Source organism: Antrostomus carolinensis, unplaced genomic scaffold (assembly GCF_000700745.2).
Source record: "Antrostomus carolinensis isolate BGI_N321 unplaced genomic scaffold, ASM70074v2 scaffold9986, whole genome shotgun sequence".
Taxonomy (NCBI): Eukaryota; Metazoa; Chordata; class Aves; order Caprimulgiformes; family Caprimulgidae; genus Antrostomus; species Antrostomus carolinensis.
In genome coordinates, this window is record NW_010319798.1 from 22,655 (window position 1) to 47,881 (window position 25,227).

Consider the following 25,227-nt stretch of genomic DNA (forward strand, 5'->3'; position numbering starts at 1 on the left):
TATCTTGTTACTTTTTCTTAACCTTCAATTTATTTTTGATGCTCTTTACCAGATCTTATGCAAGGCAAGCGTACTGCATTATAATGCCTTTCCAAGAGATCCTAGAAAGCCTGTTCTTTTATCAGCTGGATTAGTGAGGCTGAATGCTGGCACAGTTGAGTGGTTTATCTTTGGATGAGCAGCTCTCTGTTTCTGCACACTGCAAAGGCATCAGCCACTTCATATCTGTGACTTGTGACGACAGCACTGCACTGTTCCTGTTGATTGAAGGAAGGCTTTTTGTCATCTCATTTTCGTTTGGGTTGATACTTCTCTCTCACTGTCTAGGCAGTTGGAACAATTTGTATTCTTTAACTCTAGGTATCGGACTGTGTTTCCAGGCATTCTCTGCAAGAAGTAGTAGAGGGTAAAAATAAGCTATACAAAAGTCTGATGACACTATTGTATGCTGTTTATGGTACTAGAACATCTAACTAAAAGCTTCATGTACTGGATTTGTCTTTGTCCTTAGTGCTGTTGCTACAGGCAGTGACGTTGCTTGCAATGCAGTCTGAATGGATCTAATCCCATTGCTTTCCATCTGCTGCTTTTCTGAAGTCCAGGATGCAAAGCACCCATTCCATCTCTTATATGTGAAACATTTTATTCTACCAAACCTCTATCCCATATATACTGAATCCATGCTGAAAAATCTGACTACTGTGTATTAACCATGTGACCACATAATTGTAGTCATACTTGTATACATCATGCTTGCACAATTGTCAAGATATGTGTACTTACATATTATTTTATAGGTTTTTCTCTTTGCTCTTCTGCTATTTTTACTCACTAGCATGTCCTAATCCTAGATTTAGTGGCTTGTTCTGCAGAAGTTGAGGGCTAAGGACATCTGTGTGGGGCACATAGAGGATGTTATATTGAAAAGATGACTTGAGCACTTCAACACCAGGGAAAATGTACAAGAAATAAATTCAGACTAGTGCTGATAGAAATTAATCTTAAATGATAGTGCTATCAAATTTGCTCGGAGCAGACGAGAAGATAACTTCTTCCTGCACTTAAAATGCTGTCTGTGTTTTAGGTAGTGTTTAATTAAGACTGACAGTTTTGAAACTGCTATTTATAGTTTCAACTGCTATGCCATTTAGGATGCCAGCAGCATGATGACTCTTTCAGAAGCATATACTTAACCCCTGATTCTCACTTTCAAAGATGACTAAAAGAGGTCCTGTTCTACCGGTGGCTTTTAGAGACTGTGCCCAAAGGAGGCTGTGCACACCTTGATTTTGGTACCAGTTGTACCTGTTTACAGTTAGAGATTGATTTCCCAGCTCTGTCTGTGGTCAGATAGAAAGAGAACGAGCCTACTGAATTTCACCTAACTCTAGGTGGTGGGGCCTTGTCACTGTAGAAGCAGCACATGCTTTAGACACACTTACTACTCAGAATTTAGGAAAGTGGCTTTTACCAGGAATTCTGGTGTTTTGTATATACCTCTAGTGCAGGGACTGTGGCTGTGGCATGGCTGTTGTGCTTTCTAAGTTGGACTGCTCATGCACCCAACCATCTGGCTGATGTTTTGCATCAGTGGTTTTGGAAAACAAATTGCTCACCAGGTACTTCAGGTGAGCATGCAGGGAGGTTGCTGCGTGTGTCCACATTTGTGTGAGTTTTAAAAATTGCCTTACTTTTCACCTTGGTATTTCAAACTTTTTTTTTATCTCAGTCAGTCTCACGCAAGGATTTGGTAGGTGCCTCTCCTTACTTCAGCACTAGAATTGGAGAAGCCAAAGGTTTGTGCAAGAACCTGTTATGAGAATAAGGCTAGGAAACAAAAAAAAAAAGGGAAAATATGCATTGTACAAATGAACTAAATCTGGATTTTTACCTTAAATCTGTCCCTCTTTATCTTTTTTTCTAGGATTATGACTATAAAAGGGTTTCAGGGCTTTAGAGAAAAATACATCCTCTTTGCACTGGAAGGGAATGAAACTGACACCAGCATGGGTGATGGGAAATCCCTGAGTGAGACATAGAGTAGACCTTTTTCCATGTGAGAGAAAATCAGAATAAGAGAGGTCTCTTGTCTGACCTCCTGCTCACAGCCAAACCAACTGTGAGATGGGACCAGGTTGCGCAGGGCTCAATCCTGTTGCGTCTTGAAAACCTCCAAAGCTGGAGGCAGCACACCCTCTCTGGGCCCAGTTTCCATGCATCTCTGTCCTTAGGGTGGGGAAAAACTTCTTGTTACATGCAGTCTGAACCTCTCTTGATTTAAGCCTGTTGTCTTTCACCTTCCAGCCGTGCAGTGCTGTGAAGAGCCCAGCTCTGACTTCTTGATGGCTCCTCCCACCATGGGCACTGAGGCTGCTGTTCGGTGCCACTGAGGCTGTCCCCTCTTCCTGGTTCCTCAGCCTCTCCTCACAGGGTGGGTGCTTCAGCCCATAGACATCTTGGTGTCCCTCGGCTGAAGTCCTATTGATCATTGTCTTCCCTGTATTGGGTTGAGACCGAAACTGGACGCAGTATTCCACATGTAGTCTAACAAGCATAGGGTGGAGGGGTTAATCACTGCTCTTCGTCTACCAACTGTCCTCTTGATAAAAGTGTTTCTTTACAGCTTGATTTTTGTTACGCTGATGCACCAGTACACGTGGTGGCTGATGGCTTTGCTTCTGTGTGGTGGTAGTCTCTCTTGGCCAAAGTTAATGTTAGGAATGTAAATAGGACAACTGTAGATATCTTCTAGGATCATCTGCTTTGTAAGTTTACTAGTCCAGCTCAGCTTACAATCTGGTGTTCCAGAAAATTATCTTTTCAGTGTAGTCAATGCTGGAAGTTTGATAAGTACTTTGCTGTATAAAATGTGTTTACTTTAGAACAAACTCCTTCACAGGTATGTGCTGGGGAATGTTGACAGCAGATGAAGTAAACAAACCAAAATTAAAATTGGATTTTTCTTCAGTTGCTGATCTGTTCCTCCATTAGTAATTCCTTTGTAATTCCTTTTTTTAAGTCATATTATGCACCTTCCTTTTCTGTCCTAGCTGACGCTAAAAGCACTGAAGATGATCAATATGCCATTATTAATGAAAAATGGTTTTAGATTTCCCTCAACAGTTATGGACAGTCATCATGACTGGCATTATAGATTTCTTAACATAAGAAGAACATAATCTGTGTATTCAGACAGTAGTAAAATAGGATTGCTTTTTCTGTTGATTTATTTATGGAGGCTGATAACTTGTTTACTAGGCTGAATATTTATCTTTGTCTCTGACTGATGCAGAATAGCATCTGATTCTAGAGGTGGTCCCTGGATCATAGGAATTAGCCATAAGTTGTTAGCATTTTCATTTTCCAAAAAATGTAGGATGAGGATGTGGTAATTGCTGATCTTAGTCTTAATTTTACTTCTTGTTCCTGGTTGTTTGTTTTTTTTTTCCTTTTGTCTTTCTGCACCTCTCCTTCCCTCCAGTCTTTTACCATTATCCTCCGTACCGTTGTTTCAGTGCAGTGCTTTTTTTTCAGGAATTGAGTATCAGCTTTTCCCACTGAGACCACTAAGTGATCATAGAATCATAGGATGTTGTGAGTTGGAAGGGTGGTGACTTTATGTCTTTGGGAGAGAGTATGTTGTATTTGATAAAACCAGAATACTCAAACAAAAGCTGCTGCATGTTACTGAAAGCTGTCTGCTGGTGTAAAGGATGGTGCATGACCTAAAAATGTACTTTTTGCAGACTTGCTAGTGTCAAAGTCAAGTGTGTGTGTAAGAATGGAATGTGTGTCTGGGGAGTGTAGGCCTAAGCTTAGTCCTTTTTTCAAGTAGTGCTGCAGAGGTGAATTTGTGCTCAGTGCTCGAGACTGTTGAGAGGATGTGTTCTCTTCTGCAGACTATCAGATTGAATTCTTATTGCATTTTTTTAACTGCATCCCTACAGAAGCTGCAAGTCGTGCCATAGTCCAGTTTCTGGAGGTCAATCAAAGTGAAGAAGCAAGTAGAGGTTGGATGCTGCTCACCACAATCAATTTACTAGCTTCATCAGGACAGGTTAGTCTTAAACAGCAAGGCTAAAAATAAATTGTGGGGTGGGAGAGACAGGACAAAGTAATAATGAGCTGCATGAACACACACTAAAAGGTATTGTAACTATATTCAGCTTTATATGTTAAGATCCTTTTTTCTGTTATATTGCCACAGAACTTCTGCTTTAGCTCCTTGAGGTTTCAGTTGCTGAAGAAAAAAATAATTGTTTTGGAACTTTAATTTGTAATGGTCTTTTGAATTATGTACATAACTTCTGTTGTTTCTCAAAGGCTTTTCTTGCATGCTGCTGCATAGTGCCCCATGAGATGCATGTCATACAGCACCTAAATCACTCGGGTTTTGAACTTGGGCTCCCCATTCAAGGAGGGCAGCAGCAGTTGTGAAAAGTGAAGCCAGCAGCAGTGATGAGTGGGCGATACTGTGAATCTTTACTGCCTCTGCTTTCGGTGCTGCCCTCTGTCAGAGAGCTAATCTCTGGCAATGTACTGGGTGGCTACGTGGTTTGTTCTTTCTGCTCTAATCTGCCTTTATCATTCAGCACATCACCTTATCTGTGTTTAGTATGTCACCAGCCTCCACATTAGTTTCTTTTCTTCCCACTGATGCTTTCTACTACCTTGCTCCTTATGCCTGCTTATACCTTCTTGTCAAGTGAGTGGATAAATTGAATAGTCCTCCTCCCACTCCCATTTCTACTGCTACAAAAAATAGGTATCTAATGAGGGCTTGTCTGAAGGTCTTGTAATTAACTTACAAGCTTCTCTTGGCAGAGACTGTCAGTTTTTGTTTGTCTTGTGCGGTGACTGCTCTGAACTTTGGCTGTTAGATGTTACTGTCATGTAAATAAATTATGATCCTATTTTTAAGGTTACTGTTTAGGTAGGCATTCAAGAATAGATGGTAAAGCTGTACTGCCACGTGGACACCTCACCAGTGGTGTGAGAAAGAAAAAACAGCATTTGAGTCAGTTGCAGTACAGGACCGTGACTTTTTCAGTGCAGTAATATGCTGAACTGGTTTTTTGCTCTGTTTTCTTTTTCCCCAGAAAACTGTGGACTGCATGACTACAATGTCGGTGCCTTCCACACTTGTTAAATGTCTGTATCTGTTTTTTGACCTTCCACATGTGCCTGAGGTAGTTGGAGGAGCACAGAATGAACTACCTCTCGCAGAGCGCCGAGCGCTGCTACAGAAAGTCTTTGTACAGGTAAGAAAGGTAAAATAGGTCATGGAATTTGCAAGAGGAATGCAAATGCTTCACTTGAGAAAAGTCCAGAAACTTCTCACTTGAACTGGGTTTTGCTCTTCTGATTCTTCACAAACAGTTGGCTCAGAGTAAGATGGATTTTCCTACAAGCGCAGTTGAGGTTGAATTTCTACTCCCCCTGTGGCTTTTGGCTTCAGCAAGTATCTCCTCCACAAGAATGTATGCAGCTCTTCTGGGCAGCAGCTTAAAGGGAGCAACATGTTGACTGTTACTCTGTTTTAATCTAACTGGTCCTAGTCTTTGGTATCTTTGGCCATTTCTGATTGAAATAGACATAGTAAAAACCATAAGTGTTGATAATAATCTATGAATTAATTTATCATATGCTATTTTCCCTTTAATTATGTAAATAAACAATAAATATGGAAGGAAATCATTGAAATAGGAGAATGAACCATCTGAGCTTGCAGTTACTGGTACAGTTATCCTCCAGATTTCCTAGGGAGACCAGGGACTCCAACTGACCTGCTCCTGGTTTCTGAAGCTTCAGTTGGAGATCTTGCAAAGAAATTCCCATATGTTCTCCTATTGAAACTTTTAGAAGGAGCTGACAGTTACTGTTAGGAAAGGGGTTGCTGATCATACTATAAGTTTCCATGTGCATGTTGGACGTGTCTCTATGTACGGTCATTGTAGCCACATCTGCAAAACCGTAGAGATCTACCAGCATCACATTCTTCAGGGATTTGATGAGCCTTATTCCCACAATTACTAGCCACAGTGTCTGCCCAGTAACAGTCACTATACGAGAACATGCCCATTTGCCTCTATTTTTGGTCTTAGTACCACAAGCTGTCTTCCAAAGCAGAAATCACGGTGTGCCATGAGCTGCCTTTCAGAAAACGCTTTGCTGTGTTTCAGTCAGCAGAGTTAATAAATGATCAGTGTTACCACATAAAGTCCTCCTGAATATGCTACAGCTCAGCTCTTTTCTGTCCCTCTTCAAGGGCTGTAAAGTGGTGTTCTCAAATGAGCTGTCTGGAATGGGTGAGGTTTCAGATAGCTTCCAAGCCTCCTCTGGATGCAGGCAGCCTTGCAAAGTCTTCCTGCAGTTTTCTAAGAGGGAGCCTCAACTTTTGCTGCATAAGACATGAAATGGACATCAGATGTCCTCAAAACATTCAGAAAAGGGAATGCAGCGTAGTAACTGGTTGCGTGGCTGTGTTTTGTCTGGTTTAAGGTAACATGGAAATGCAGATTCAGGAGTTGGTCATCCAGGTGCATCTATAGTGTTGTTGTATCCTTTCCTACTATACTATTTTGCCTGGTTTTGTTTGGCCAAGATGGTATGGATGCTGCTCTGCTAACAACACATCAATAGCCTTCTTCCTGCGTTAGGAAGGGATACAACAGTTTGCTTTGCAGAGCCTCTGCCTCACTGCAGCATTTAGTATGTTAGGTAATGGGTAGATTCTCCAAGAGTTGAAATCACCTGGAATCCATACAAGTATGCTGTGCCAGCCTGAGAGATTTGAACTCTACTGCTAATCTTTTGCTAGTCGTTTTAGACTGAACTGGGACTTGAAATAACCATGTGTTGAATAACCTTGTCTTCAATTCAAATCACAGAAGCAACATGCAAAGGGAATTTGCCCATTGCCTTTTTTTTATATTTGTGCTAAATGGAAGAATGTTTTGCCTTTCACTAAGTCTAGACAAAACCAGCAATGATCAGGGTATTAATGCTAGGTGTTTCATGATTTACTGTTTCAGATCCTAGTAAAATTGTGCAGTTTTGTGTCCCCGGCAGAAGAACTGGCTCAAAAGGATGATCTCCAGCTTCTATTCAGTGCAATAACCTCATGGTGCCCTCCCTATAATCTGCCTTGGAGGAAGAGTGCAGGGGAAGTACTAATGACCATATCGCGTCACGGCCTTAGTGTCAATGTAGTGAAGTACATTCACGGTATGTGGCTTTATCCAGTATTAATTATTGAGTTTTTTCTGTTCTTCTTTCATAATTTGCTTAGTTAGGAAATAGGCATGGGAATAATAGATCAAGGAAAGGTTACAGGCCTTTTTTTTTTTTGGACATGTAGACATTTACATAGTGGTAAAATTTCAGAGCATTTGTGTAGTGAGGGAGGTGTTTGTAGTTCAGTCTGCCTCATCCCTATTTCAGGTTAACATTGGAAGATGGATTTTCCTCTCTTGTTTTTGTGTGGAGTTTATGCTAACCAAAGGAAAGGCTTTCAGGATCTTCAGGAGCTGCTTGTATTGAACAGTGGTCACTGGGAAGATGCATAAGTTTGTCACTTTTACTGTGAGCATTAATTCTTAATGGGATTTAGTTGGTTTCTGCCCTGTGTTTGAGTTAGCAGCAGCGCTCCTTGCAGAGGCACGAGGCAAGCTAGCAATGTCCTGTTTACAGCTGCTTGTTTGGGTACCACTCTAGTTGGCAATGAAAGTGGAGAGACATCTGAGGAAGCCGCAGGAAGAGGAACCAGCTCCATGTGTTCTGCTGACGCAGTTTGATCTATTAGAAGCCCATGTAGTAAATACTGGTGTATTACGCAAACTGGGGAGAGCTAATTTGGGTATGCTGGGAGGAGGTTCTTTCTCACAGACGTCTTGCTTTTGCAGGAAGAGGCTGGGTCAGACCATTATAACCGCCAATCATTTGCAGTGCACTCTCCATTATCCAGAGCATCAGGGACTGGCATACCCTGATAACAGCAAAACCTGAGTAATACAGGCACTAGGAAATCCTCAAGGGAGCACAGTGTATGGGCACAGAAACACTTGAGTGTGGACCTCCAAGTGCTTATTGATGGCATGTTGGAACAGGCAGTTTGCTTCTTCATCTGTGGTCCAGCTCAGCTTCCCTGCAGGTTCCTCAGCCTGAGGATGGTGTTCCTAGGGCTTGGCCCAGGAAGGCTTCTCTTCCCTTGGCTGAGACCCAAGCCTCTCCCTGAAGGAGGTGGACTTTGAGTACTGGTGCCCCTGGGAAGCTTACATGTAGCCTGTCCTAGAGGTCATGTCACAATCTGATTTGGAGCTTTTGGGACACATCTGGAAAGAGGCTGGCTGCTGGATGGGTTTGCAGCCTCTGCATGTTCCTTGTTGGCTGACTGACTAGTTTGCTGACCGTTCAGTCAGCCTGTGTTGCTTCTGCCAGGCTCTTCTCTTCCTCACCTTACCACACAGCTTAGAGATTGTGGATTTTGTGCATCTCGAAGGCCAAAATAAAATAATCTCATGAGTTTAATCCAGACTGCGAGCCACCAAATGACTGAAGCAGCCAGAATAATTCCATTTTACCTCCTGTCCTTTTTTGAGACAAATGGCATCCTGACTGTTTCAGGCATGGAAACTGTAGTGTACAGGGGTATTTCTGTAGCTGGTTAGAGATCTTGGTAGCTAATATAAGAAGTACTTTATTCATCATGTATCTTTACAAGGGACTGGTCACAGTCTGCTTAGCAAGGGCAGCTTTGCATATGAAATACCTGTATTGCATGAATTTAAAACTGCATGGGTGTTTAGTTATGTAGGATTTGAGGCAGGAAATTTGGTAGAATATATTTTTAATATTATATTTAGGGCTTTTAGACTGTAGGACCACACAGAAGCATTTGTAGTTTTTAGATTGGAATGACTGTTGAAGTGAACTAACATCCTTATCATACATTTTAGCAGTGTACACCTACTGGGGAAAAAAAGAAACCTACAGTTTCCTCACACTCTGGAAAGCAAGTAGTTACAAGGCTTCACAAAACCATTTTGACAGTTTATGAAATATGTCACCCTGCTCCCACATACTTCACAGAAAATTTTAGTCTGTGTTTTTTCTTGTGCTAGCAGCGTGTTTCCAATTCCAGTCAGAAAGATGTGAATGTACAGTATCACTTGGAAGCACAGAATAGTCATCAGTTAAGTGTTTGCAGGTAGGACTTTTATTTTCAGGTAGGATTTAAAAGGTGATAGGTATTTTGCCTGCATCTGTAACAGCCTCCTGGTGGGTTTTTGATGACTGTAGAATGCATATGTGTATAAGTGAAAACATTGAGATGAGCAACAAAGAAAATAACTGAGTTTTGACTGTGTCATTTGGCATATTGCAGCTACTACCATTATCACTTCTCTATTAGCTTGATTCACAGAGGAGTGAGGCTGGTGTATCAGAAGATATTCTAGGTTCTTTAAAAAGTGAAATAAAATCTTAAAAAGAAAACCAGTTGTCATTCTCTGTGTCTTGTTGATTAAAAAAAAAAAAGAACTTAAGAGATAACAACATCTGTCAAGAAGTTCATCTCATGTTCAGGAAAAAAGTAAGATGTTTTGTTGTACACAAAAGAGCATCCTTTCACTATCTCATGCTTTGTTTTGATTTCTGGGAATTTTTGTTATCAGTCTAGCTAGAAAGATTTGCACTTGTGCATGCTGCAAAGTTAAAACAGCAAGTAATTGAAAGGAGCATCTTTAAAACAGGAGTGCAGCCTAAAAATCTGACTACAGATTTGGGAAAGCTTTTTGCAACTGACCAATGAACTGGTGGAGCATGAGAGGCAGGCAGAATGAGAAAGCTGTCTCTCTTTGATCGAGATTTATCGGGCAAGCAAATATGTCAGCCAAAGAAATCCTAATCAGAGTGGCAATAAGAAGACATGGTGTAAAGGTTTCTGTTAGGGTTTTACATAATATCAGTAACAGCTTAACTCAGTGCTTTGTATAACTTTGTGTTTTAAAATAAAAAAGATGCTTTAGAATTATTTACAGTTGCCATATTTGTCTTTTTATTCTGATGAGTTATCCAGCCAAACTTTCTAGGTAAAAAACAGTATATATCTGTACTCCTTACAAGAGTAAAGGTTATAGAAAGGAGGAAGGGGCTGGCAAAACCAGGTTAGGGTTCAGATCTAAAGCCACTTGAGAATCCTACTCATCTTCAAGTGCTCTGTGACTTTAAATGATTCTATGATGAGAGAGAGATAAATAATAGTTACCTTATTGTCATCATTCTTGTACCACTTATGTTTCTTGCTGTAATTAATGTCAGTAAAATCCTAAATTTCTTAATTGCGATTCTTTTCAGAAAAGGAATGTTTGTCCACGTGTGTTCAGAACATGCAGCAGTCTGATGACCTTTCTCCCCTAGAAATAGTTGAGATGTTTGCTGGACTTTCTTGTTTTCTCAAAGACTCCAGTGATGTATCCCAAACGTTGTTGGATGATTTTAGGATATGGCAAGGATACAACTTCCTCTGTGACCTCCTCCTCAGGTATGCCAAAGTGCTTGAAGGAATGCAGACAGATCACTGTGAGCTTTTTCTGAAAAGATTTCTTAATAAAGAATAGGTGAATAAGTTTGAACAAATAAGTGACTATGGGTTATTATGAAATGAAGATATTGGGACCAAAAGCTGAAATTATGTGCTTCTCTCTGTTTATGAAAATACATTGTTTAACTTTTTATTCATCGGTATTGGTTTATTACTAAATGTTTCTGTATGTGCTAGGAAAGCAAATGCTTAAAACCAATTTATAATAAAACTTTAGAAAGAATTTAGAAAATAAAATTTTGACTGCAACTAGTGATTTTGGGGTTTGGTTGGAGATTGTTTTGTTTCAACATACTATTATAATGAAAAATCATGTACATAAGTGTGGTGCGTGCTACTTAGTACTGAAGACATGCTGTTTAGTATTAAAGAGATATTTTTGTACATAAGCTCTAATACCAGAATGCTGAAGAGAAATCTCCTGTTCCTTGAGAATCAGTGTATATATGTATTTTTTTTATTTTGTATTTTTATTAAGGGTACTGCTAACTTGCTAATGCATCACAAAATAGGATAATGAAAATACCTGCACAAACAAAGCTTGCGTGTATGATCCATCCATGATTTTATTTTGTTCAATGAAAGAAGCTTCATTCTTTTCTTTCTCAGTCAGCAAATTAGTATCTACTGCGTTATCTGTGTAAAATCTATGGTCAGTCTGTGTTGGTTTGTTTGGATATGAAGTTCTGAAGAAGTATACTTAGCTGTTGAAATACATGTGTTTTACAAATCCAAGACAGAAACTGGGAAATGTTGTTTATGAGTGTACACCTTATGAAGTATTCTTGGCTTAAAGATACGTAGTGCTGTAATGGCCATTAATGAGAAGTGTTAATGTTATCTCCCTCTTTCAAGTCATTCATTTTGAGTGCTAGGATGCTGGATTTTGGCACCCAAATATTTTAACTAAATTTTCTACTGCATAGTATGTTTTGGGGGTTTTTGTTTGTTTGTTTTAAATGTATACCAGACATAGACATAGCATTTTAAATTCTTAATCACAACTAAAATAATTCATAAATTACTTTCCATGCTACAAAAGCTCAAACACCTTTTAAGGAATTGTTATTGTTCTTGTAGTATAAATGGTGGGTTTGAGTACGTTTTATTTAGTAATGCATTTGTTCAAAGCAATATAATTTAAACTCAGCTGTTTTCCGGAAACTGACAGCCAGAGTTTAGGTGGAATTTGAGGGGAATATGCTGTCATTACTAATTTCATTTCCAGCTACAAAAGCGATCCTCTGTAGATGAAGTGTTTTAAACAAACTTTCTCCTGAGCTTGCTCATCCTTTAAGTCAAAGAATGGGGGATCCCTGACAGAGGTATAGAAGACAAGAGGTTTGCATGTCTTATTGAAGAAGGAGAGCACCTGGGTTCTTTAGTTGATATCGGTAATGGTTAAAAGTGTAGGATTGCATTAACCTCAATTCTTCCTGAGGTGGCTCTAGAAAACTTGCTAACGCTCTTCAAGAAATGCCTGGGATAAGGTGAACAGTGCCTACCAATGTGTGGTGTATTTGTTAGTGATTTGTGTGTTGTTCAGGAGATGGAAGATGGTTCAAAACATGACTGCTGTTTCGATGACCATATCTCTTGCTGTTTCTTATAAGCTTTAGTTTATTTGATCTTCAAATCAAAGCATAGTTTATTTCAAAAACAATCACCTTGGACAAGCCTATGTATTGCTCAGTGATGAACAAAAGTAGCGTTTTCTCCATGGACATGTTTTGGCTCAAACCTACTGACAGAGACTTGTTCAGATTTATGGCACTATTGTGAAGATGACTTTCACATGGGAGTGTGAAATCTGGACACTGAGCATCAAGCTGCAAAGAAAGACTTTGGAGTTGGTAATGCAAAAGGATGTGTGAAGAAGGTGACTTAATGAGAAATTGCAGGAGGTCTGTGAGGACCAAAGGAGCAAGTATGTACTTTCACCTTGATGATGTGAAAGGGCAGGGCATGTGGAGGATTAGTAGAATGGCAATAGGTGAGCTAAATGCTTCTGTAATGGCTGTTTGAAGGATGTTCAGCCATATGTCTGACTGAGAAGAAGATGAAGGATGCAGAATGAGCTGCTTCTAGGGGTCTCCTCTGGTCACTTGTCAGCAAGAAGAAAAATATAGCTTGCATTGCATGAGTGAATAGGAGATTGTGGTCCCCAGCTTTGTCCCGAGCTCAGTAGAGACTATAAAGTTAGTAAGTAATTAAATGTGGTTTCATTTTTGGTGAAGTAGAAAGAAAATGAGGATTGTTCTAGGTTTTGGAGTCAGTTTTTAGGGTTTGGTCTGGTGGCATGTTGCTGGTGGGAAACAATAGTTGGAATGGGGTGTTAGCATTTCCGTCCTCTTGTGTTCAAAGGTAAGGGTCTGTAGGTCTAATGAAAATGCTTCATTGTGTGCTTCTAAGTGTTAGGCTTCTACCAAGATAATGTTATTTAGCATAAAAGATTAACTCTCAAAGTGGCAAATATAATCTAGCAAGTTAATTATGGATTTATTTAATGACAGACTATCTCGGTATTTTCCTATCCAGTAGCTTCATGTTTGTGAGAGGATTTTAAAAGTAATTTTTGTGTCTGTGCTGCTTTTTAGCAGACTATGAGTTCAAGGAAAGATTCATGAGGTGAATTTCTGTGGTAAATAAATGTATGCTCTCATAAATCCAGTAATGTTTTACTGACTTAATGGTAATAAATATGAAGAGAGAATACATAAAATACTGCAGGAACACGAGAGTGAAAGTGTGGTCTCTGAATTGATAGAGTAAAACGGAGGAGATATCTTGTTAAAGTGATTTGAGTTGAAATAGACTAGTGCTGCTAACTTGATCTCTTGTATTTTCTTTAGATTAGAACAGGCAAAAGAGGCAGAATCTAAGGATGCTTTGAAGGATTTAGTTAATTTGATAACTTCCTTAACAACATATGGTGTCAATGAATTAAAGCCAGCTGGTGTTACCACTGGAGTACCTTTCCTACTACCTGGATTTGCAGTCCCACAGCCTGCAGGCAAAGGTAAGTCTGCTTTCCTTCTCCCACTGTTTGTTTCTTTGTTTTTTTTTTTTTTTGGGGGGGGTGGGGGGTGGTGTTTGTTTTTGTTTTTGGTTTTTTTTTAATGTAAAAACCAAAATACAGAGAAGCTGTATGAAGCAAATGCACAAACCATTTGCAGTTGAGTCTAGGTTTAATAAGACTGCATATCAAATACTTAAGTTCTGTTGGTCTCAAAGGTTCTATTTTGGAGTTAGTACCCAAAGAAGAAAGGGCTTTTGTCTTTGAGGACTGAAAGCTGTGTCAAACATCTCTCGCTGCAGAGCTGAGCAGTTTCTATGTGAACATTTTAAGAGATTGTTGTAATGAAGAGATGCACTGATTTGATTTATGGTGTTTTAAGCTGCTCTTACTAAACTGATGTGAAAGGCTGATGTATTGGTTTGATTTTTTTTTTTATTATTTTTATTTTTTGGCCAGGTTTGCTTTCTGTTAGCTTTTGTCAGCTTAGGCAAGAGTAACTTGTGAGCTGAAATCTATTGTTTCATCACCAGTGTTCACAGAGTGGTGAAATCTGTGGTGTGCTTACAACCACAGTCAGTTATCATATAGAGATAAGGTTGAGGAGGTCTGAGGGGGGAAATGGTTTTGTAAAAATAAACTTATTTTTCACGTCCTGTGTATAAACTTAAAATTCAGGTAAGTCCTGTATGTGTAAGGAGTTTGGAATTTAATAGTGACCGTGAAGTTAGTTTGTTAGTTAGACTTTTTATGGGATTTAGTAATACTAGGGATACAAGAAAAGATTTCGTGATAGGGCTACTTTTATAGATTTATAGGCTAATGGATTTACTTTCATTGTTTCTCTTGTATATGTAGGTTCCCTGGACAATGGCTTCCTTTCTCTAATATTGAGAGAGTTCACTGTTCATGGGAATTGTTTTCCCTTTGGACTAAATAGAGAAAGATGATGATAGTCACACTCAGAGCTTAATTCCTCCATGTTTTGTTAACAATATACTAATTTTTGCTTAAGCTAATCAACTTTTCTGGTACAATAACACTAGAGAGCCATGGCCTGTTCCAATCTCCAAAGGAATACTTTTAATTAATTTTCTGGTATTTGTCATGACATCTCTCAGTTCATTTTACCTGCTTATCATTACATTGGCAAGTTTTCTTTTTATGCAGACCATATTAGCTCATTTTCTTAATTGCTTTTATTTAAATCCTTTTAGTTCTTGAACTCTGAAGAGCTAGTTAAGATTTGGTTTCTTCAGGGCTCCTCGTAATAATCAAAGATAATTTTTTAGTCTCCTTGATTGCCTGGAACAACTAAATTAGAATATAAAGAGTTGGGTCTGTCACTTCCTATTTTCCTGTCACATTTAATAAGCTCTAAATGCCCTTTTCAACATTTTTGATTGTAAAGAAAGCATGTAAAAAATGTCCTTTTAGAAACAAATGAGTGTGACTTATAATGTAACATTAATATTCTTCCAGTATGTGAAATTGTTCCATGTTAGTTTCCAAGCAAGTTTCCTATTACCTTCTGAAAAAATACTGGTAGGGAAGGTGATGAGGCTAGACACAAAGATAATTCAATTTACCTTTAAATTGGACAACTTAATTTATAAACAGTAGAGAGAGTAGCATTCCACAGAGCATATGTAATAAATCAGGATTCTTTGTTTGTGAAAGGGTTTTTAAATCAGGTTAATGGTTTGCTTATAGCTTGTTTGAAAATAAGGTTTCTATCATTAGAGCATCCTACATGCTTTGTTTAGAATGTTTCAGGTTGTCACTCTTGATTTATTTTTTTTTTAAATTATTTTTACCATTAGTTGTTTTCTGTATCATGGGATTTGTCCACCGTGACTTGTACTGTTCCTACAGAAATTTTAAAAGTTGGCTATGAGGCTTTTAGTAGAATAAGAATAATATCTGCCCATAGAAGAATCCAGGAGCTGCAGGAGCATTCATAAATTATGCATTCTTTGGCTAAATGAATGAGATCTTATTCAACTTAAAGGCACTTTTCAGAAGAAATTTGAGCTTTTAAAGATGGGAGGTCTTTGTGTGCTAATATTATAGCTACCTTATGCTTTAAAAAATCTTTCCCTTTGTTTTAATTCCCTAATCATTAACAGTACTGGAGCCTGGCAAGCTTTCTTATTCCCAGGCCTGACTCCCAAAGCCAACCAGGTGCCACCTTCCAGTATCGGTGTGGTTGTTCATGCCAGTGGACGCAGACCTGAGCAGGAGCAGCCTCTCTATGGAAGGCAGGCAACTGCCAGCCCTACGCTGCCCTGTGGACGTTCTCTACATGTAGCTCTCTTCTTGCAGGCAAATGCCAAATAGTGGAAGCAGGAGGATAATTTGGAGGCCGTGCATGTTGTCTAGCTTTGAACCTGGCTGACGAGGATTTGTGGTTGCTTATTGCACTGTTGAGTGAGGGGACACAGATGGCTGTTACTCTAAACTTAGCCTGCCAAATGCTTGTAGAGGACAGAGTTGTGTTCTGCATTATGGAATGGAGAACATGTTACTGGTGCTGTAATGAGTTTTCTTATGGTTTGTGTAGATGACAGGAAGGCTTTGCTTTGTCTCTAAAACTCTATCCCTTTTCATGTTTTAACAATTGGTCAGCTTACTTACCCTGTCTTAAAAAAATGATCTTTCATTTAGCCGCTTATGTAAACACTGACTTTCAAAGAACAGTAGATTGTAGGATTTGTAATGTAAGTGATCATGCAGAGGCTTTTTTGAAGAGTCAATTTTAATAAAAATATTTATTCTACATGACATACGCTGTTATTTTAGTCACACATTAAAATGTATGGATCATTATTAATAATTGTGCTTATCGTTTATGATGATTAAGAACTTTCTCTTTCCTTTTTCCTCCCATTCCACTTTGTTTCCTGATTTAGGTCACAGTGTGAGAAATATTCAAGCATTTTCAGTCCTCCAGAATGCATTTTTGAGAGCAAAAACCAACTATCTAGCACAAATCATCCTTGATGCCATCATGAATATTTATATGGCGGACAATGCCAACTACTTCATTTTGGAATCACAGCACACATTGTCTCAGTTTGCAGAGAAAATTCCTAAACTTCCAGAAGTGCAGACCAAATACTTTGAGATGCTGGAATTTGTTGTCTTCAGCTTGAATTACATACCCTGTAAAGAACTGATCAGTGTGAGCATCCTTTTAAAATCCAGCACTTCTTTTCAGTGTAGCATCATTGCCATGAAGACACTCCTTAAGTTCACCCGTCATGACTACATCTTTAAGGATGTCTTCAGGGAAGTGGGACTTCTGGAGGTGATGGTAAATCTTCTTCATAAATATGCAGCCCTTCTGAAAGATCCTACTCAGGCACTGAATGATCAAGGTAGTGTGTACTCTTCCATTTTACTAATACATGTCTCTTTTTGGCTGGGAATGGCAGAGGCTAGCACTTAAGAGGAGGAACGAGAGAGTGAACACGTACCTCAAGGGCTGAGCTCTGCAAGGGGCTGCTGTGCCGTCTTAAAAGCTCATTGGAATTGCTTCCTTCTTAATGTCCTGCGAGAAGCTCGAGGCAAGCTTTAATGAAAGATGCTGTATGAATGCAAAATAGTAGGAGTTAATATTTTCCTTTTTGAAATATATTTTTGATGTATTGGTTTAATATTTTTTACTTAACATGAAAAGAGCAAGTGAAGGAGCAATATATAGTATCTATGTATCTATACGCTTCCTCACAAAAGGTAATTGGGCATTTCATTGTATTTAGCCCCAGCTTTGAAAAATACTGTAGAGCACATATCTGAGCACTGAAAAAAAAAAAAAAAAAAAGATTAGTTATCTCCAGAATTGAACATCTCAAGATAAGCTACATGGCTGCTTAGCCTGAGAAGCGTGCGCTGTCAAGTGCCATGTGTGCATATACACACACACACAGAGATTTTTTTTTTTTACCTTCTTTATTCAAACTGCAATCAAGTTAGTGTGCATCAGTGACACTTATTTTTTACTCATAATTATTGAGCATTTCACCTGGGTTTATTGTCTGAAGTTTCGTTAGTGAGCATTAACATTTTGTTAGATAGTTTTGTTGCCAGCAACTCCACTGAAAAACACATCAGTTCTCACGTTCTTTCAAGTGAATGGACCAAGCTGTCATCTGATTAGTGTGCTACCTGGGTGCACACAACCTTCTTGTTAGTCTCTTTTTTTTTTTCTTTTTTTTTTTCCCCTCCCCTTCTTTAAAGGGTGTTTTCTGAAGTGTTATTCTGTGTTTAAGATACCACTTGTTGGTTTGTCTGCTACAGCTGTTGAATCATCGGCACATTTACTGCAATTACGTGAATGTAGTTTGTGCTTCTGTGTGGAATTTCTGTTTTGAAGAAAGTATTACTTAATACTGAACAAGAACAGATCCTGTTAGTGTTCAAATATGGTATGGTTTTGTGGCTTCAAGAAACAAAAGTTGGGGATATGAAACTACACGTATAGCTGCAGTGTTGGCCACTGAGCTCACAGTGACTTTGACTTCTGAAATTATTTTTTAGGAGATTCAAGAAACAGTTCATTTGAGGACCAAAAGCAGCTGGCTTTATTGGTTATGGAGACCTTGACAGTACTACTACAAGGATCAAACACAAATGCAGGTAAGTAGAGACCCCCCTGTCAAAATATTTATTAAAAAGTAACTCAGAAAATCATGCCTGAAACCAAAGTAGTCTTGACTTTCTGTCTTCAGGCAAGTAATCAAACACACTGAAATACACTTTTTCTCTTGCCAGGTTTTTCCAGCAGAGCAAATAGGCAGCATAAACTAGAGTGCATAAAATAAAGGAGTACAAGATAGTGTCTGGTTTGGGGTTTTTTTTAATCTTGAGTTTCTTTGCTATTGTTTACCTGAAGGCAACCACCACACTCCATCACTCTCCAACAAGACTATAATAATTTGTAGTAGGGCTTATAACACAGGTTCTATATCAGATATTTTAAGCATACAATTAGACATGTAGTTTGCTGTTCACAGTGTCATGTCTACTTAAACATGTTGAAAAATGCTTGCATCTTTAGTGAAAGATGGCTTTTAAATTTTAAAGGCATGTTCCCAGTCAGTATGTATAAATAGGGCTCTGTTACAAGCCTCCTTTTCTAAATCAGGCAGGTTTATATGATGCTTCAAGACTTAGCGACATTGAAATAGAGAGTATATGTATCTCATATTAATAAAAGCTGGCTCTGAGAGCTTGAAATAACAGATTGAGAAAGGGTAATAACTGGTTTAAAACCCTTTTTGTCTGTTCTATTAGATTAAGAAGAAAATGAGCAGGTAGAGGGAAACAGATACCACTGTGAAGAACCAGGAAGTTTCTGGCCTTGGAGGTTTTTGTTTTGTTGGAGTTTTTTTTTTCCTTAATTCTGACTGGTGTTTTCTTCTGTTTTTCTTTTTGGTTTTGTTTAAGTAGCAGAAACTACAATCTGTGAGAAATATTTAAGAATTAAATCCTCAAAATTGTCTAGCTTGGTTGACAGCTTACTATTTAAACATTAGCTCCTGAGCTAATGGTGGAAAGCTTGTAACTTGGGCTTTTTTTCTGCTATTGCTTGGGCAATTTTTTTAATTTAAATTTAGGCACGGTGTTGGAGTAACCTCTAGTGTTGTCTATGTCATTTTGCTGTTGTGCTTGTTTTCAAGTTCTGTTGCGTTTCAGCTTATGGTTTCAAACTATGTTCGAAGTTGGCTTCTGAATTCTTCCCACTGAGCATATACACTGACTTTGCCCATGTACTTGATAAGTTCTCCGTTCCATCAGGAAAGGCATTATTCACAGCACTCAAGATAAACCCCAGTGGCATGTCCTTTGTCGAAACAGAAGGGCATTGCAGTGAAGCAGAGGTTACTGCAAGCTGATGTTTCAATTAGCTGTGCATTCAGGCTGTCATGATTGTTTTTAGACCATTTTGTTAGGTTGATTATGAGAAGGCTGTGGATGACACTGCCAGAAGCTTTGCTGACATTGAGATGTGTCTCCCTTGACACTTCCCTTTTGTCCACCAAGCTACCTCTCCTGTAAATGGAAAGGAAAAAACCTGATCTTTCATTTACTAAATGAATCTATTCAATGATGAACCAAGAAGCAAGCGAACTAGGTTGAAATAAGGACATTCTAGAGAGGAACTGGTATAGATTATAGATTAATTTAATGAATCAGTTACACATCTGTATATTTATAGCTCAACTTTGGTTTTGCCATGTAAGAAAAGGCAGAATTAGAAACGAGTCAGAAAGGAATGGCATGAAGGTACATGTGGGGGCTTCCATATAAGGAGAAACTGGGGAAAAAAATACAAATGAAAAATCTTGAAATCTTGGGATAGTTTGATTTCTAAGTGTGAATGGGAGGAGGTATGTGACAATAATATTTCTGAAGGACTGAACCACCTCATATTTTAGAATTGGCAGGTTTTGGTTCATAGGACTGGACTACATGTACCTGTGTGGCTTCAATGTCTGTGGTACCTGAGCCTCACTCCTGTGAGGTATTGATTATGATCTGACCATGATAGCGTCCACCTGACTTCTGGCAGATCCTTGTCTGCTGTTAAATGACATTCCTGACCTCACCTAGGAAGCTTGAAGCAGCCATCAGTACCTCATTGTTACTGCCTGGTACTGAGTTGATGTTTGAGTATCCACCAGAGAAACAACAGAGGGTACTGTAAAATGCATCAGGACTGTGGGATGGTGCCACAGATGTTGTTTCTGAAGACTCCTGGAAAGTTCAAGGGTCTCATTTCATCAGTAGCTCTTCAAGTTCAGGAGTATGACAGAGCTGTACAGGGGGAGTTAAGAAACCATTTCTCAAAGAAGTTGCGGTTGCTGTCTGTGCAGCGTGACTGGGATGTGAGCCCAATGGCACTGCATCCAGAGGTCATCACAGAGGGGCATAAATAGGCATTACGCAGCCTTGCAGTGCTTCATACCACACTCAGTGCTTCGTTTCTGATCTTAAAGGGTTATCTCTGATGAGGTTTCCTGAATATTGCTTAATAACATTGCATTCAAACAAGGCATATGGGTGTCCAGACCCAGACAGATCCATTGGATGGTTGAGAATCTAGACTAAGTGGGAGAAGTATAAAACGTTACCTCAGTCTCTCTGAAAATGAGAGACCTGACCACTGAGGAGATGCGCTTTGCCTACAAAGGTGTGCAACCAACTTAATTGTCTCAGGGTCTGAGGCCTCTCCTTTTGCCTTGTCCAAGTCCTTATCTCACCCAAAGAACATCAGAGAAAGCAAGGGGCAGGAAATCAGAAATGGATAGTGGGACTCAGGTTTGTATACGTGTATTAGAGGGAATAAATGTCCTGATTAGCTTGTTAATCCTGAACTTGGTAATTTAAACTACTCTTTTAGTTTATGGTCACAAGGAAAAGGATCCCTTTTGATGTAGTAATGCAGCATTGCTCCATTTCCTACTCTGTTTGCATATTCAGTAATCAACATAGGGCAGTACTCTAGGTGCTGATACTGTACCAAACACATTATATGTGCCATATATATTCCTGTTTTGTTTCTATGGTGCTCTCTGAATCAACTTTCATATAATTTTCAGTTAATACTGTGCATGTGTTCTTCTGAATATCCAGTAAGCTTGAGAACCATTGTTTGACTTAAACTTTGTCTCTACAGAGATAGGTTTTGCCACAAGAAAGCTTCTGCAGAATCTTGCAGATCTTGTGGATAGACTAAATCACTTCTCAACCAGTGTTCCTCGTTTGCTCATTTTGTCCGGAAGCAGCCTAGTTATATTTTTGGCAATTAACTAAATGTAATATAAACACTGTCCTTAACCTAAACACCATGTAGTCTTCACTAAGGATGGAGGGTTTGCTGTATTTTTTTTCTTTGTTTCATCCTGTGACCCTTTGAACTCTAGCATGAAAAGAACACCTACTGTTGGAGTAACCGAATTATTGAGGAAATTCTTAGAACTGACCTGCATCCTTGTACTCAACACCTTTAGTGAAAAATATTGTCAGAAGAATATCATTTAAGCTCTATTTTTATTTGTGGTAGGAGAGGAAAAATAGTACTAAGTCATTCCACAGGGCTAAACTTCTCCCATTCACTCTGTAGAAATGAAAATAAATACCTTTTGTGTTTTGTTGTTGCCATTATTTGTTGACTGATTGTATCTTTCACACTCCTTATGTGCTTATTTCCCCCCTCACACCCCCCGCCTTTCTGAATAGGTATTTTCAGGGAGTTTGGTGGCGCGAGATGCGTGCACAACATAGTAAAGTATCCCCAGTGCCGGCAGCACGCCCTGATGATCATCCAGCAGTTGGTGTTATCACCTAGTGGAGAAGATGATATGGGCACTTTGTTGGGACTGATGCACTCTGCTCCACCCACGGAACTGCAGCTGAAAGCGGACATCTTAAGGGTAAATGAAGTACTGCTCAGGACTCTTGCTCCTAAGCCACTTTTTTAAAAAAGAAAACACCGAGAAGGGAATTGGATTGGATGGATGGTACTTAGCTACTGATGTAGATCGTCTCTGGAGTTGAAATGCGTACATTTGATGCATGGTTTTTTTTCTTCCATCTGTCCGTGGCGGGTTTCAGAATCAGAGATGAAGGCTAGTGAGTGAGTGTGTGTTTTCAGCATCATCACTTGTAGTCAGCCTCAGTGAATGGGAAATGAGGTTCTACAGTTATGATAATCTTCCCTGGTGGAGTATTATTCAGTTAAAAATAATGAGAATACGTGGGAGGCAAAAACCAAGCAAGTAACACATAACTTTATTTTCAGTGCTGGCTTGCATTTTCCTGTGACAGACCTACTTTATTTTGCCAATTCGTTAGTTACAAATGCTGAATTAGTTAATACAAATGTGAATTATAGTGACCATAGTAGAAGATAAAGCCCAAGAACTTGCTTGCTTAAGCGAAATAGTGGAAAGATAGGAAAGTAAGGCTGCGAGTGGAAGAGGAAGAGGGAAGACTCTCATCTGTTCTCTGTCATACTAGGTTTTTTTGGCTGCTAATCTAGACCCACAGTTTTTCTCAGAATAGCTAATGTTATTTTTGTAAATTGACATAATACTGTTATTTTAGCATAGAAAAGCTGAGGCAAGTAGTAATAAGTAAATGAGTCTTACTGGAGAGAACTCTGAGACATCTAGGGTCATCTCTGTTAAAAGGAGCTGTAATATTTCTCTGGCAGATGAGCAGCTTCATTTTGTTCCAAAAGACAGACAGGAAAGTTAGTAATAAAATTATTCCTTTGATGTATTTTGTCTATCAAGTTCTTCAGTCATTTTTGGGCATCTCTCATTCATGATACTTAAGGGGAGAGAGAAATGATATTGCAGTTTCCCAACAGATTTAAGATTCAAAGTCAGGGTTTCTGTCCTGCATCTGACCTGCTGTATTTGTCTTCCATCGATACTGTTTTCGGAAGTTTTGGTTATGGAACTGACAGCCCAGAATGATGCAGTGATGTGTCCCTTACTGTTTGTCCAAGTTTGACAGAAAATGTGATACTGGCTTCAAAGGAATGTCAGTCTATTTCACTACCCATCTTCTGAGTGCTTTAAAAAAAAAGGTGTGATTCTGAAGAAGTAAACTTTTGGTCATGAAAGATTCCCCTCACCCCTCTAGACTGTTTTTCTGTATCAATAACATTTTTCTGGGTTTTGTGATGCCTTGTGTAGAGAGACTTTTTCTTCTATATTCCATATTAACATGGGGGTCAAACTTCCCATGACAGCCAGTTGTTTGCTTGGTTTTGGTTGAGTGGATGGGCTTCCCCACTCCCTTATTTCACAGATAAATTAGTATTATTCTCTAGTACCTATTTTCATGTAGTTTCTGCTGTTTATACTGTGGCTTTTTGTTCAGCAAGTAAGTTTTTATCTATTTTTGTTTTTCTCTCTCTCAGGCTTATTTTTTGAACAGCAACTCTTAAAATCAAGCTTCACTTAATTCAGAGATTTATGGATTTCATTGTAGAGGAAGGCTAAAAATAAGTGGGTTTGAGGGGCTGATGCTGTTATCTTTGAGTGCTCTTGTGGCTTTGCAGCTGCCAAGTGCTTATATATTGTAGATTTCTGGGAGACCTGTGTTAGGATACATGAAGGTTTAGATTTCTCATTGCTACGGGTAGTCATTTGCCCACTCTTGTTTGAAATTGTTTGTGAAGTATGATGGCAGAGTAGATTCCTTGCTAATAGCTATATTCTTTGCCTTATCACTAAGGGAATTACCTGGGGATTTTGGGTTCCGTTCTATGCTTGGTCGAGTCTTTTCTGTTGGCAGTTTCATTTATCTCTTTAATTGCTTGTTTCTAAGGGGCAATGCTTTAGTTTTTCCCCTGCTCTTTCTCTTTTTATTTTGTAAGCTCTTGAGGATGGGGACTCTTGCAGTACAAAGCTGATCTTGGGAGACTTCAGGCATTACCAAATTCTGACAAACGACATGAGGATTTTGTTAGCATATCAAACAAAAACATTCCTACCTTTTTTCAAGCTGTTTTTAATGCTGTTGCTTTTTTTTCTTCTTCTTTGTTTTGGTTGTTTGGTTTGTCTATAGGCCCTACTCTTGGTGCTGAGAGAAAGTCATCGCACAAGAACTGTTTTTAGAAAAGTTGGTGGATTTGTATATGTCACATCTTTACTTGTTGCTATGGAAAGATCTTTGTGCTCACCGCCTAAGAATGGCTGGGAGAAAGTAAACCAGAATCAAGTGTTTGAACTGCTTCACACTGTGTTCTGCACATTGACTGCAGCAATGCGCTACGAGCCAGCCAACTCTCATTTCTTCAAAACAGAGATCCAGTACGAAAAACTGGCAGATGCTGTTCGATTACTTGGCTGCTTCTCAGACTTGAGGAAAATAAGTCCCTTGAACATCTTTCCTTCAAATACACAACTATTTCAAAGACTTTTGGAGGATGACCTAATATCCCTGGATTCTGTGTCACCTACGCTAAGACACTGCAGCAAACTTTTTATTTACCTCTACAAGGTAGCAACAGATTCTTTTGACAGGTATGAACCCCTCTTTTCTTATATCTTTTTATTCTATTCCCACCCCACCCCTGGCCTAATGTTCCACAAAATAGTTTTCTTCAAATATGTTCATTGCAAGCTTTTGTATTTCCATTTTAATCTATTTCTTTGCTCCTTCACTCCAGTGAGAGGAATATAAGGTGTCAACATCTCACCAAATACTGACTTAGTTTGCAGGTGTTCTCCAGGGTATGCAGTGTTCTCTCTGATGTTGAATGTTTTTGTCATGGCAGCAATTAAGACAGAGATGTCAGTTTATGGTAATATTTGATGTGTTGAAGCAACCTGTTGGTTTATAGACAGACTGTCTTGGTTGCTTTATCATACAGAACTACTAGATTTTTATGCTTTTATTAAGTCAAATGAAAATTTGTTGTTGAAGGTCACACCCTAAGTTCATGTTTCCTTTGATATGGGACTTTAAGTAATATGATGACTTTAGAATCATTTAGGTTGGAAAAGACCTTTAAAATCATTGAGTCCAACTGTTAACCTAACACTGCCAAGTCCACCACTAAACCATGTCCACACTTACCACA

General features: G+C 38.9%; 1 protein-coding gene across 1 annotated transcript in view; it reads left to right on the plus strand.

Moving 5' to 3' along the window:
* Nucleotides 1-25,227, plus strand: part of WDFY3 (WD repeat and FYVE domain containing 3) — a gene marked incomplete at its 3' end in the record, with an annotated part of 84,341 nt that overhangs the window by 11,133 nt on the left and 47,981 nt on the right. The window contains exons 3-11 of the mRNA XM_029085294.1: nucleotides 3,948-4,057; nucleotides 5,100-5,261; nucleotides 7,035-7,227; nucleotides 10,357-10,543; nucleotides 13,456-13,622; nucleotides 16,532-16,999; nucleotides 18,162-18,260; nucleotides 21,867-22,060; nucleotides 24,210-24,667. Coding sequence (XP_028941127.1) covers nucleotides 3,948-4,057; nucleotides 5,100-5,261; nucleotides 7,035-7,227; nucleotides 10,357-10,543; nucleotides 13,456-13,622; nucleotides 16,532-16,999; nucleotides 18,162-18,260; nucleotides 21,867-22,060; nucleotides 24,210-24,667 — 2,038 coding nt within the window. The remainder of the gene's footprint in view (nucleotides 1-3,947; nucleotides 4,058-5,099; nucleotides 5,262-7,034; nucleotides 7,228-10,356; nucleotides 10,544-13,455; nucleotides 13,623-16,531; nucleotides 17,000-18,161; nucleotides 18,261-21,866; nucleotides 22,061-24,209; nucleotides 24,668-25,227) is intronic.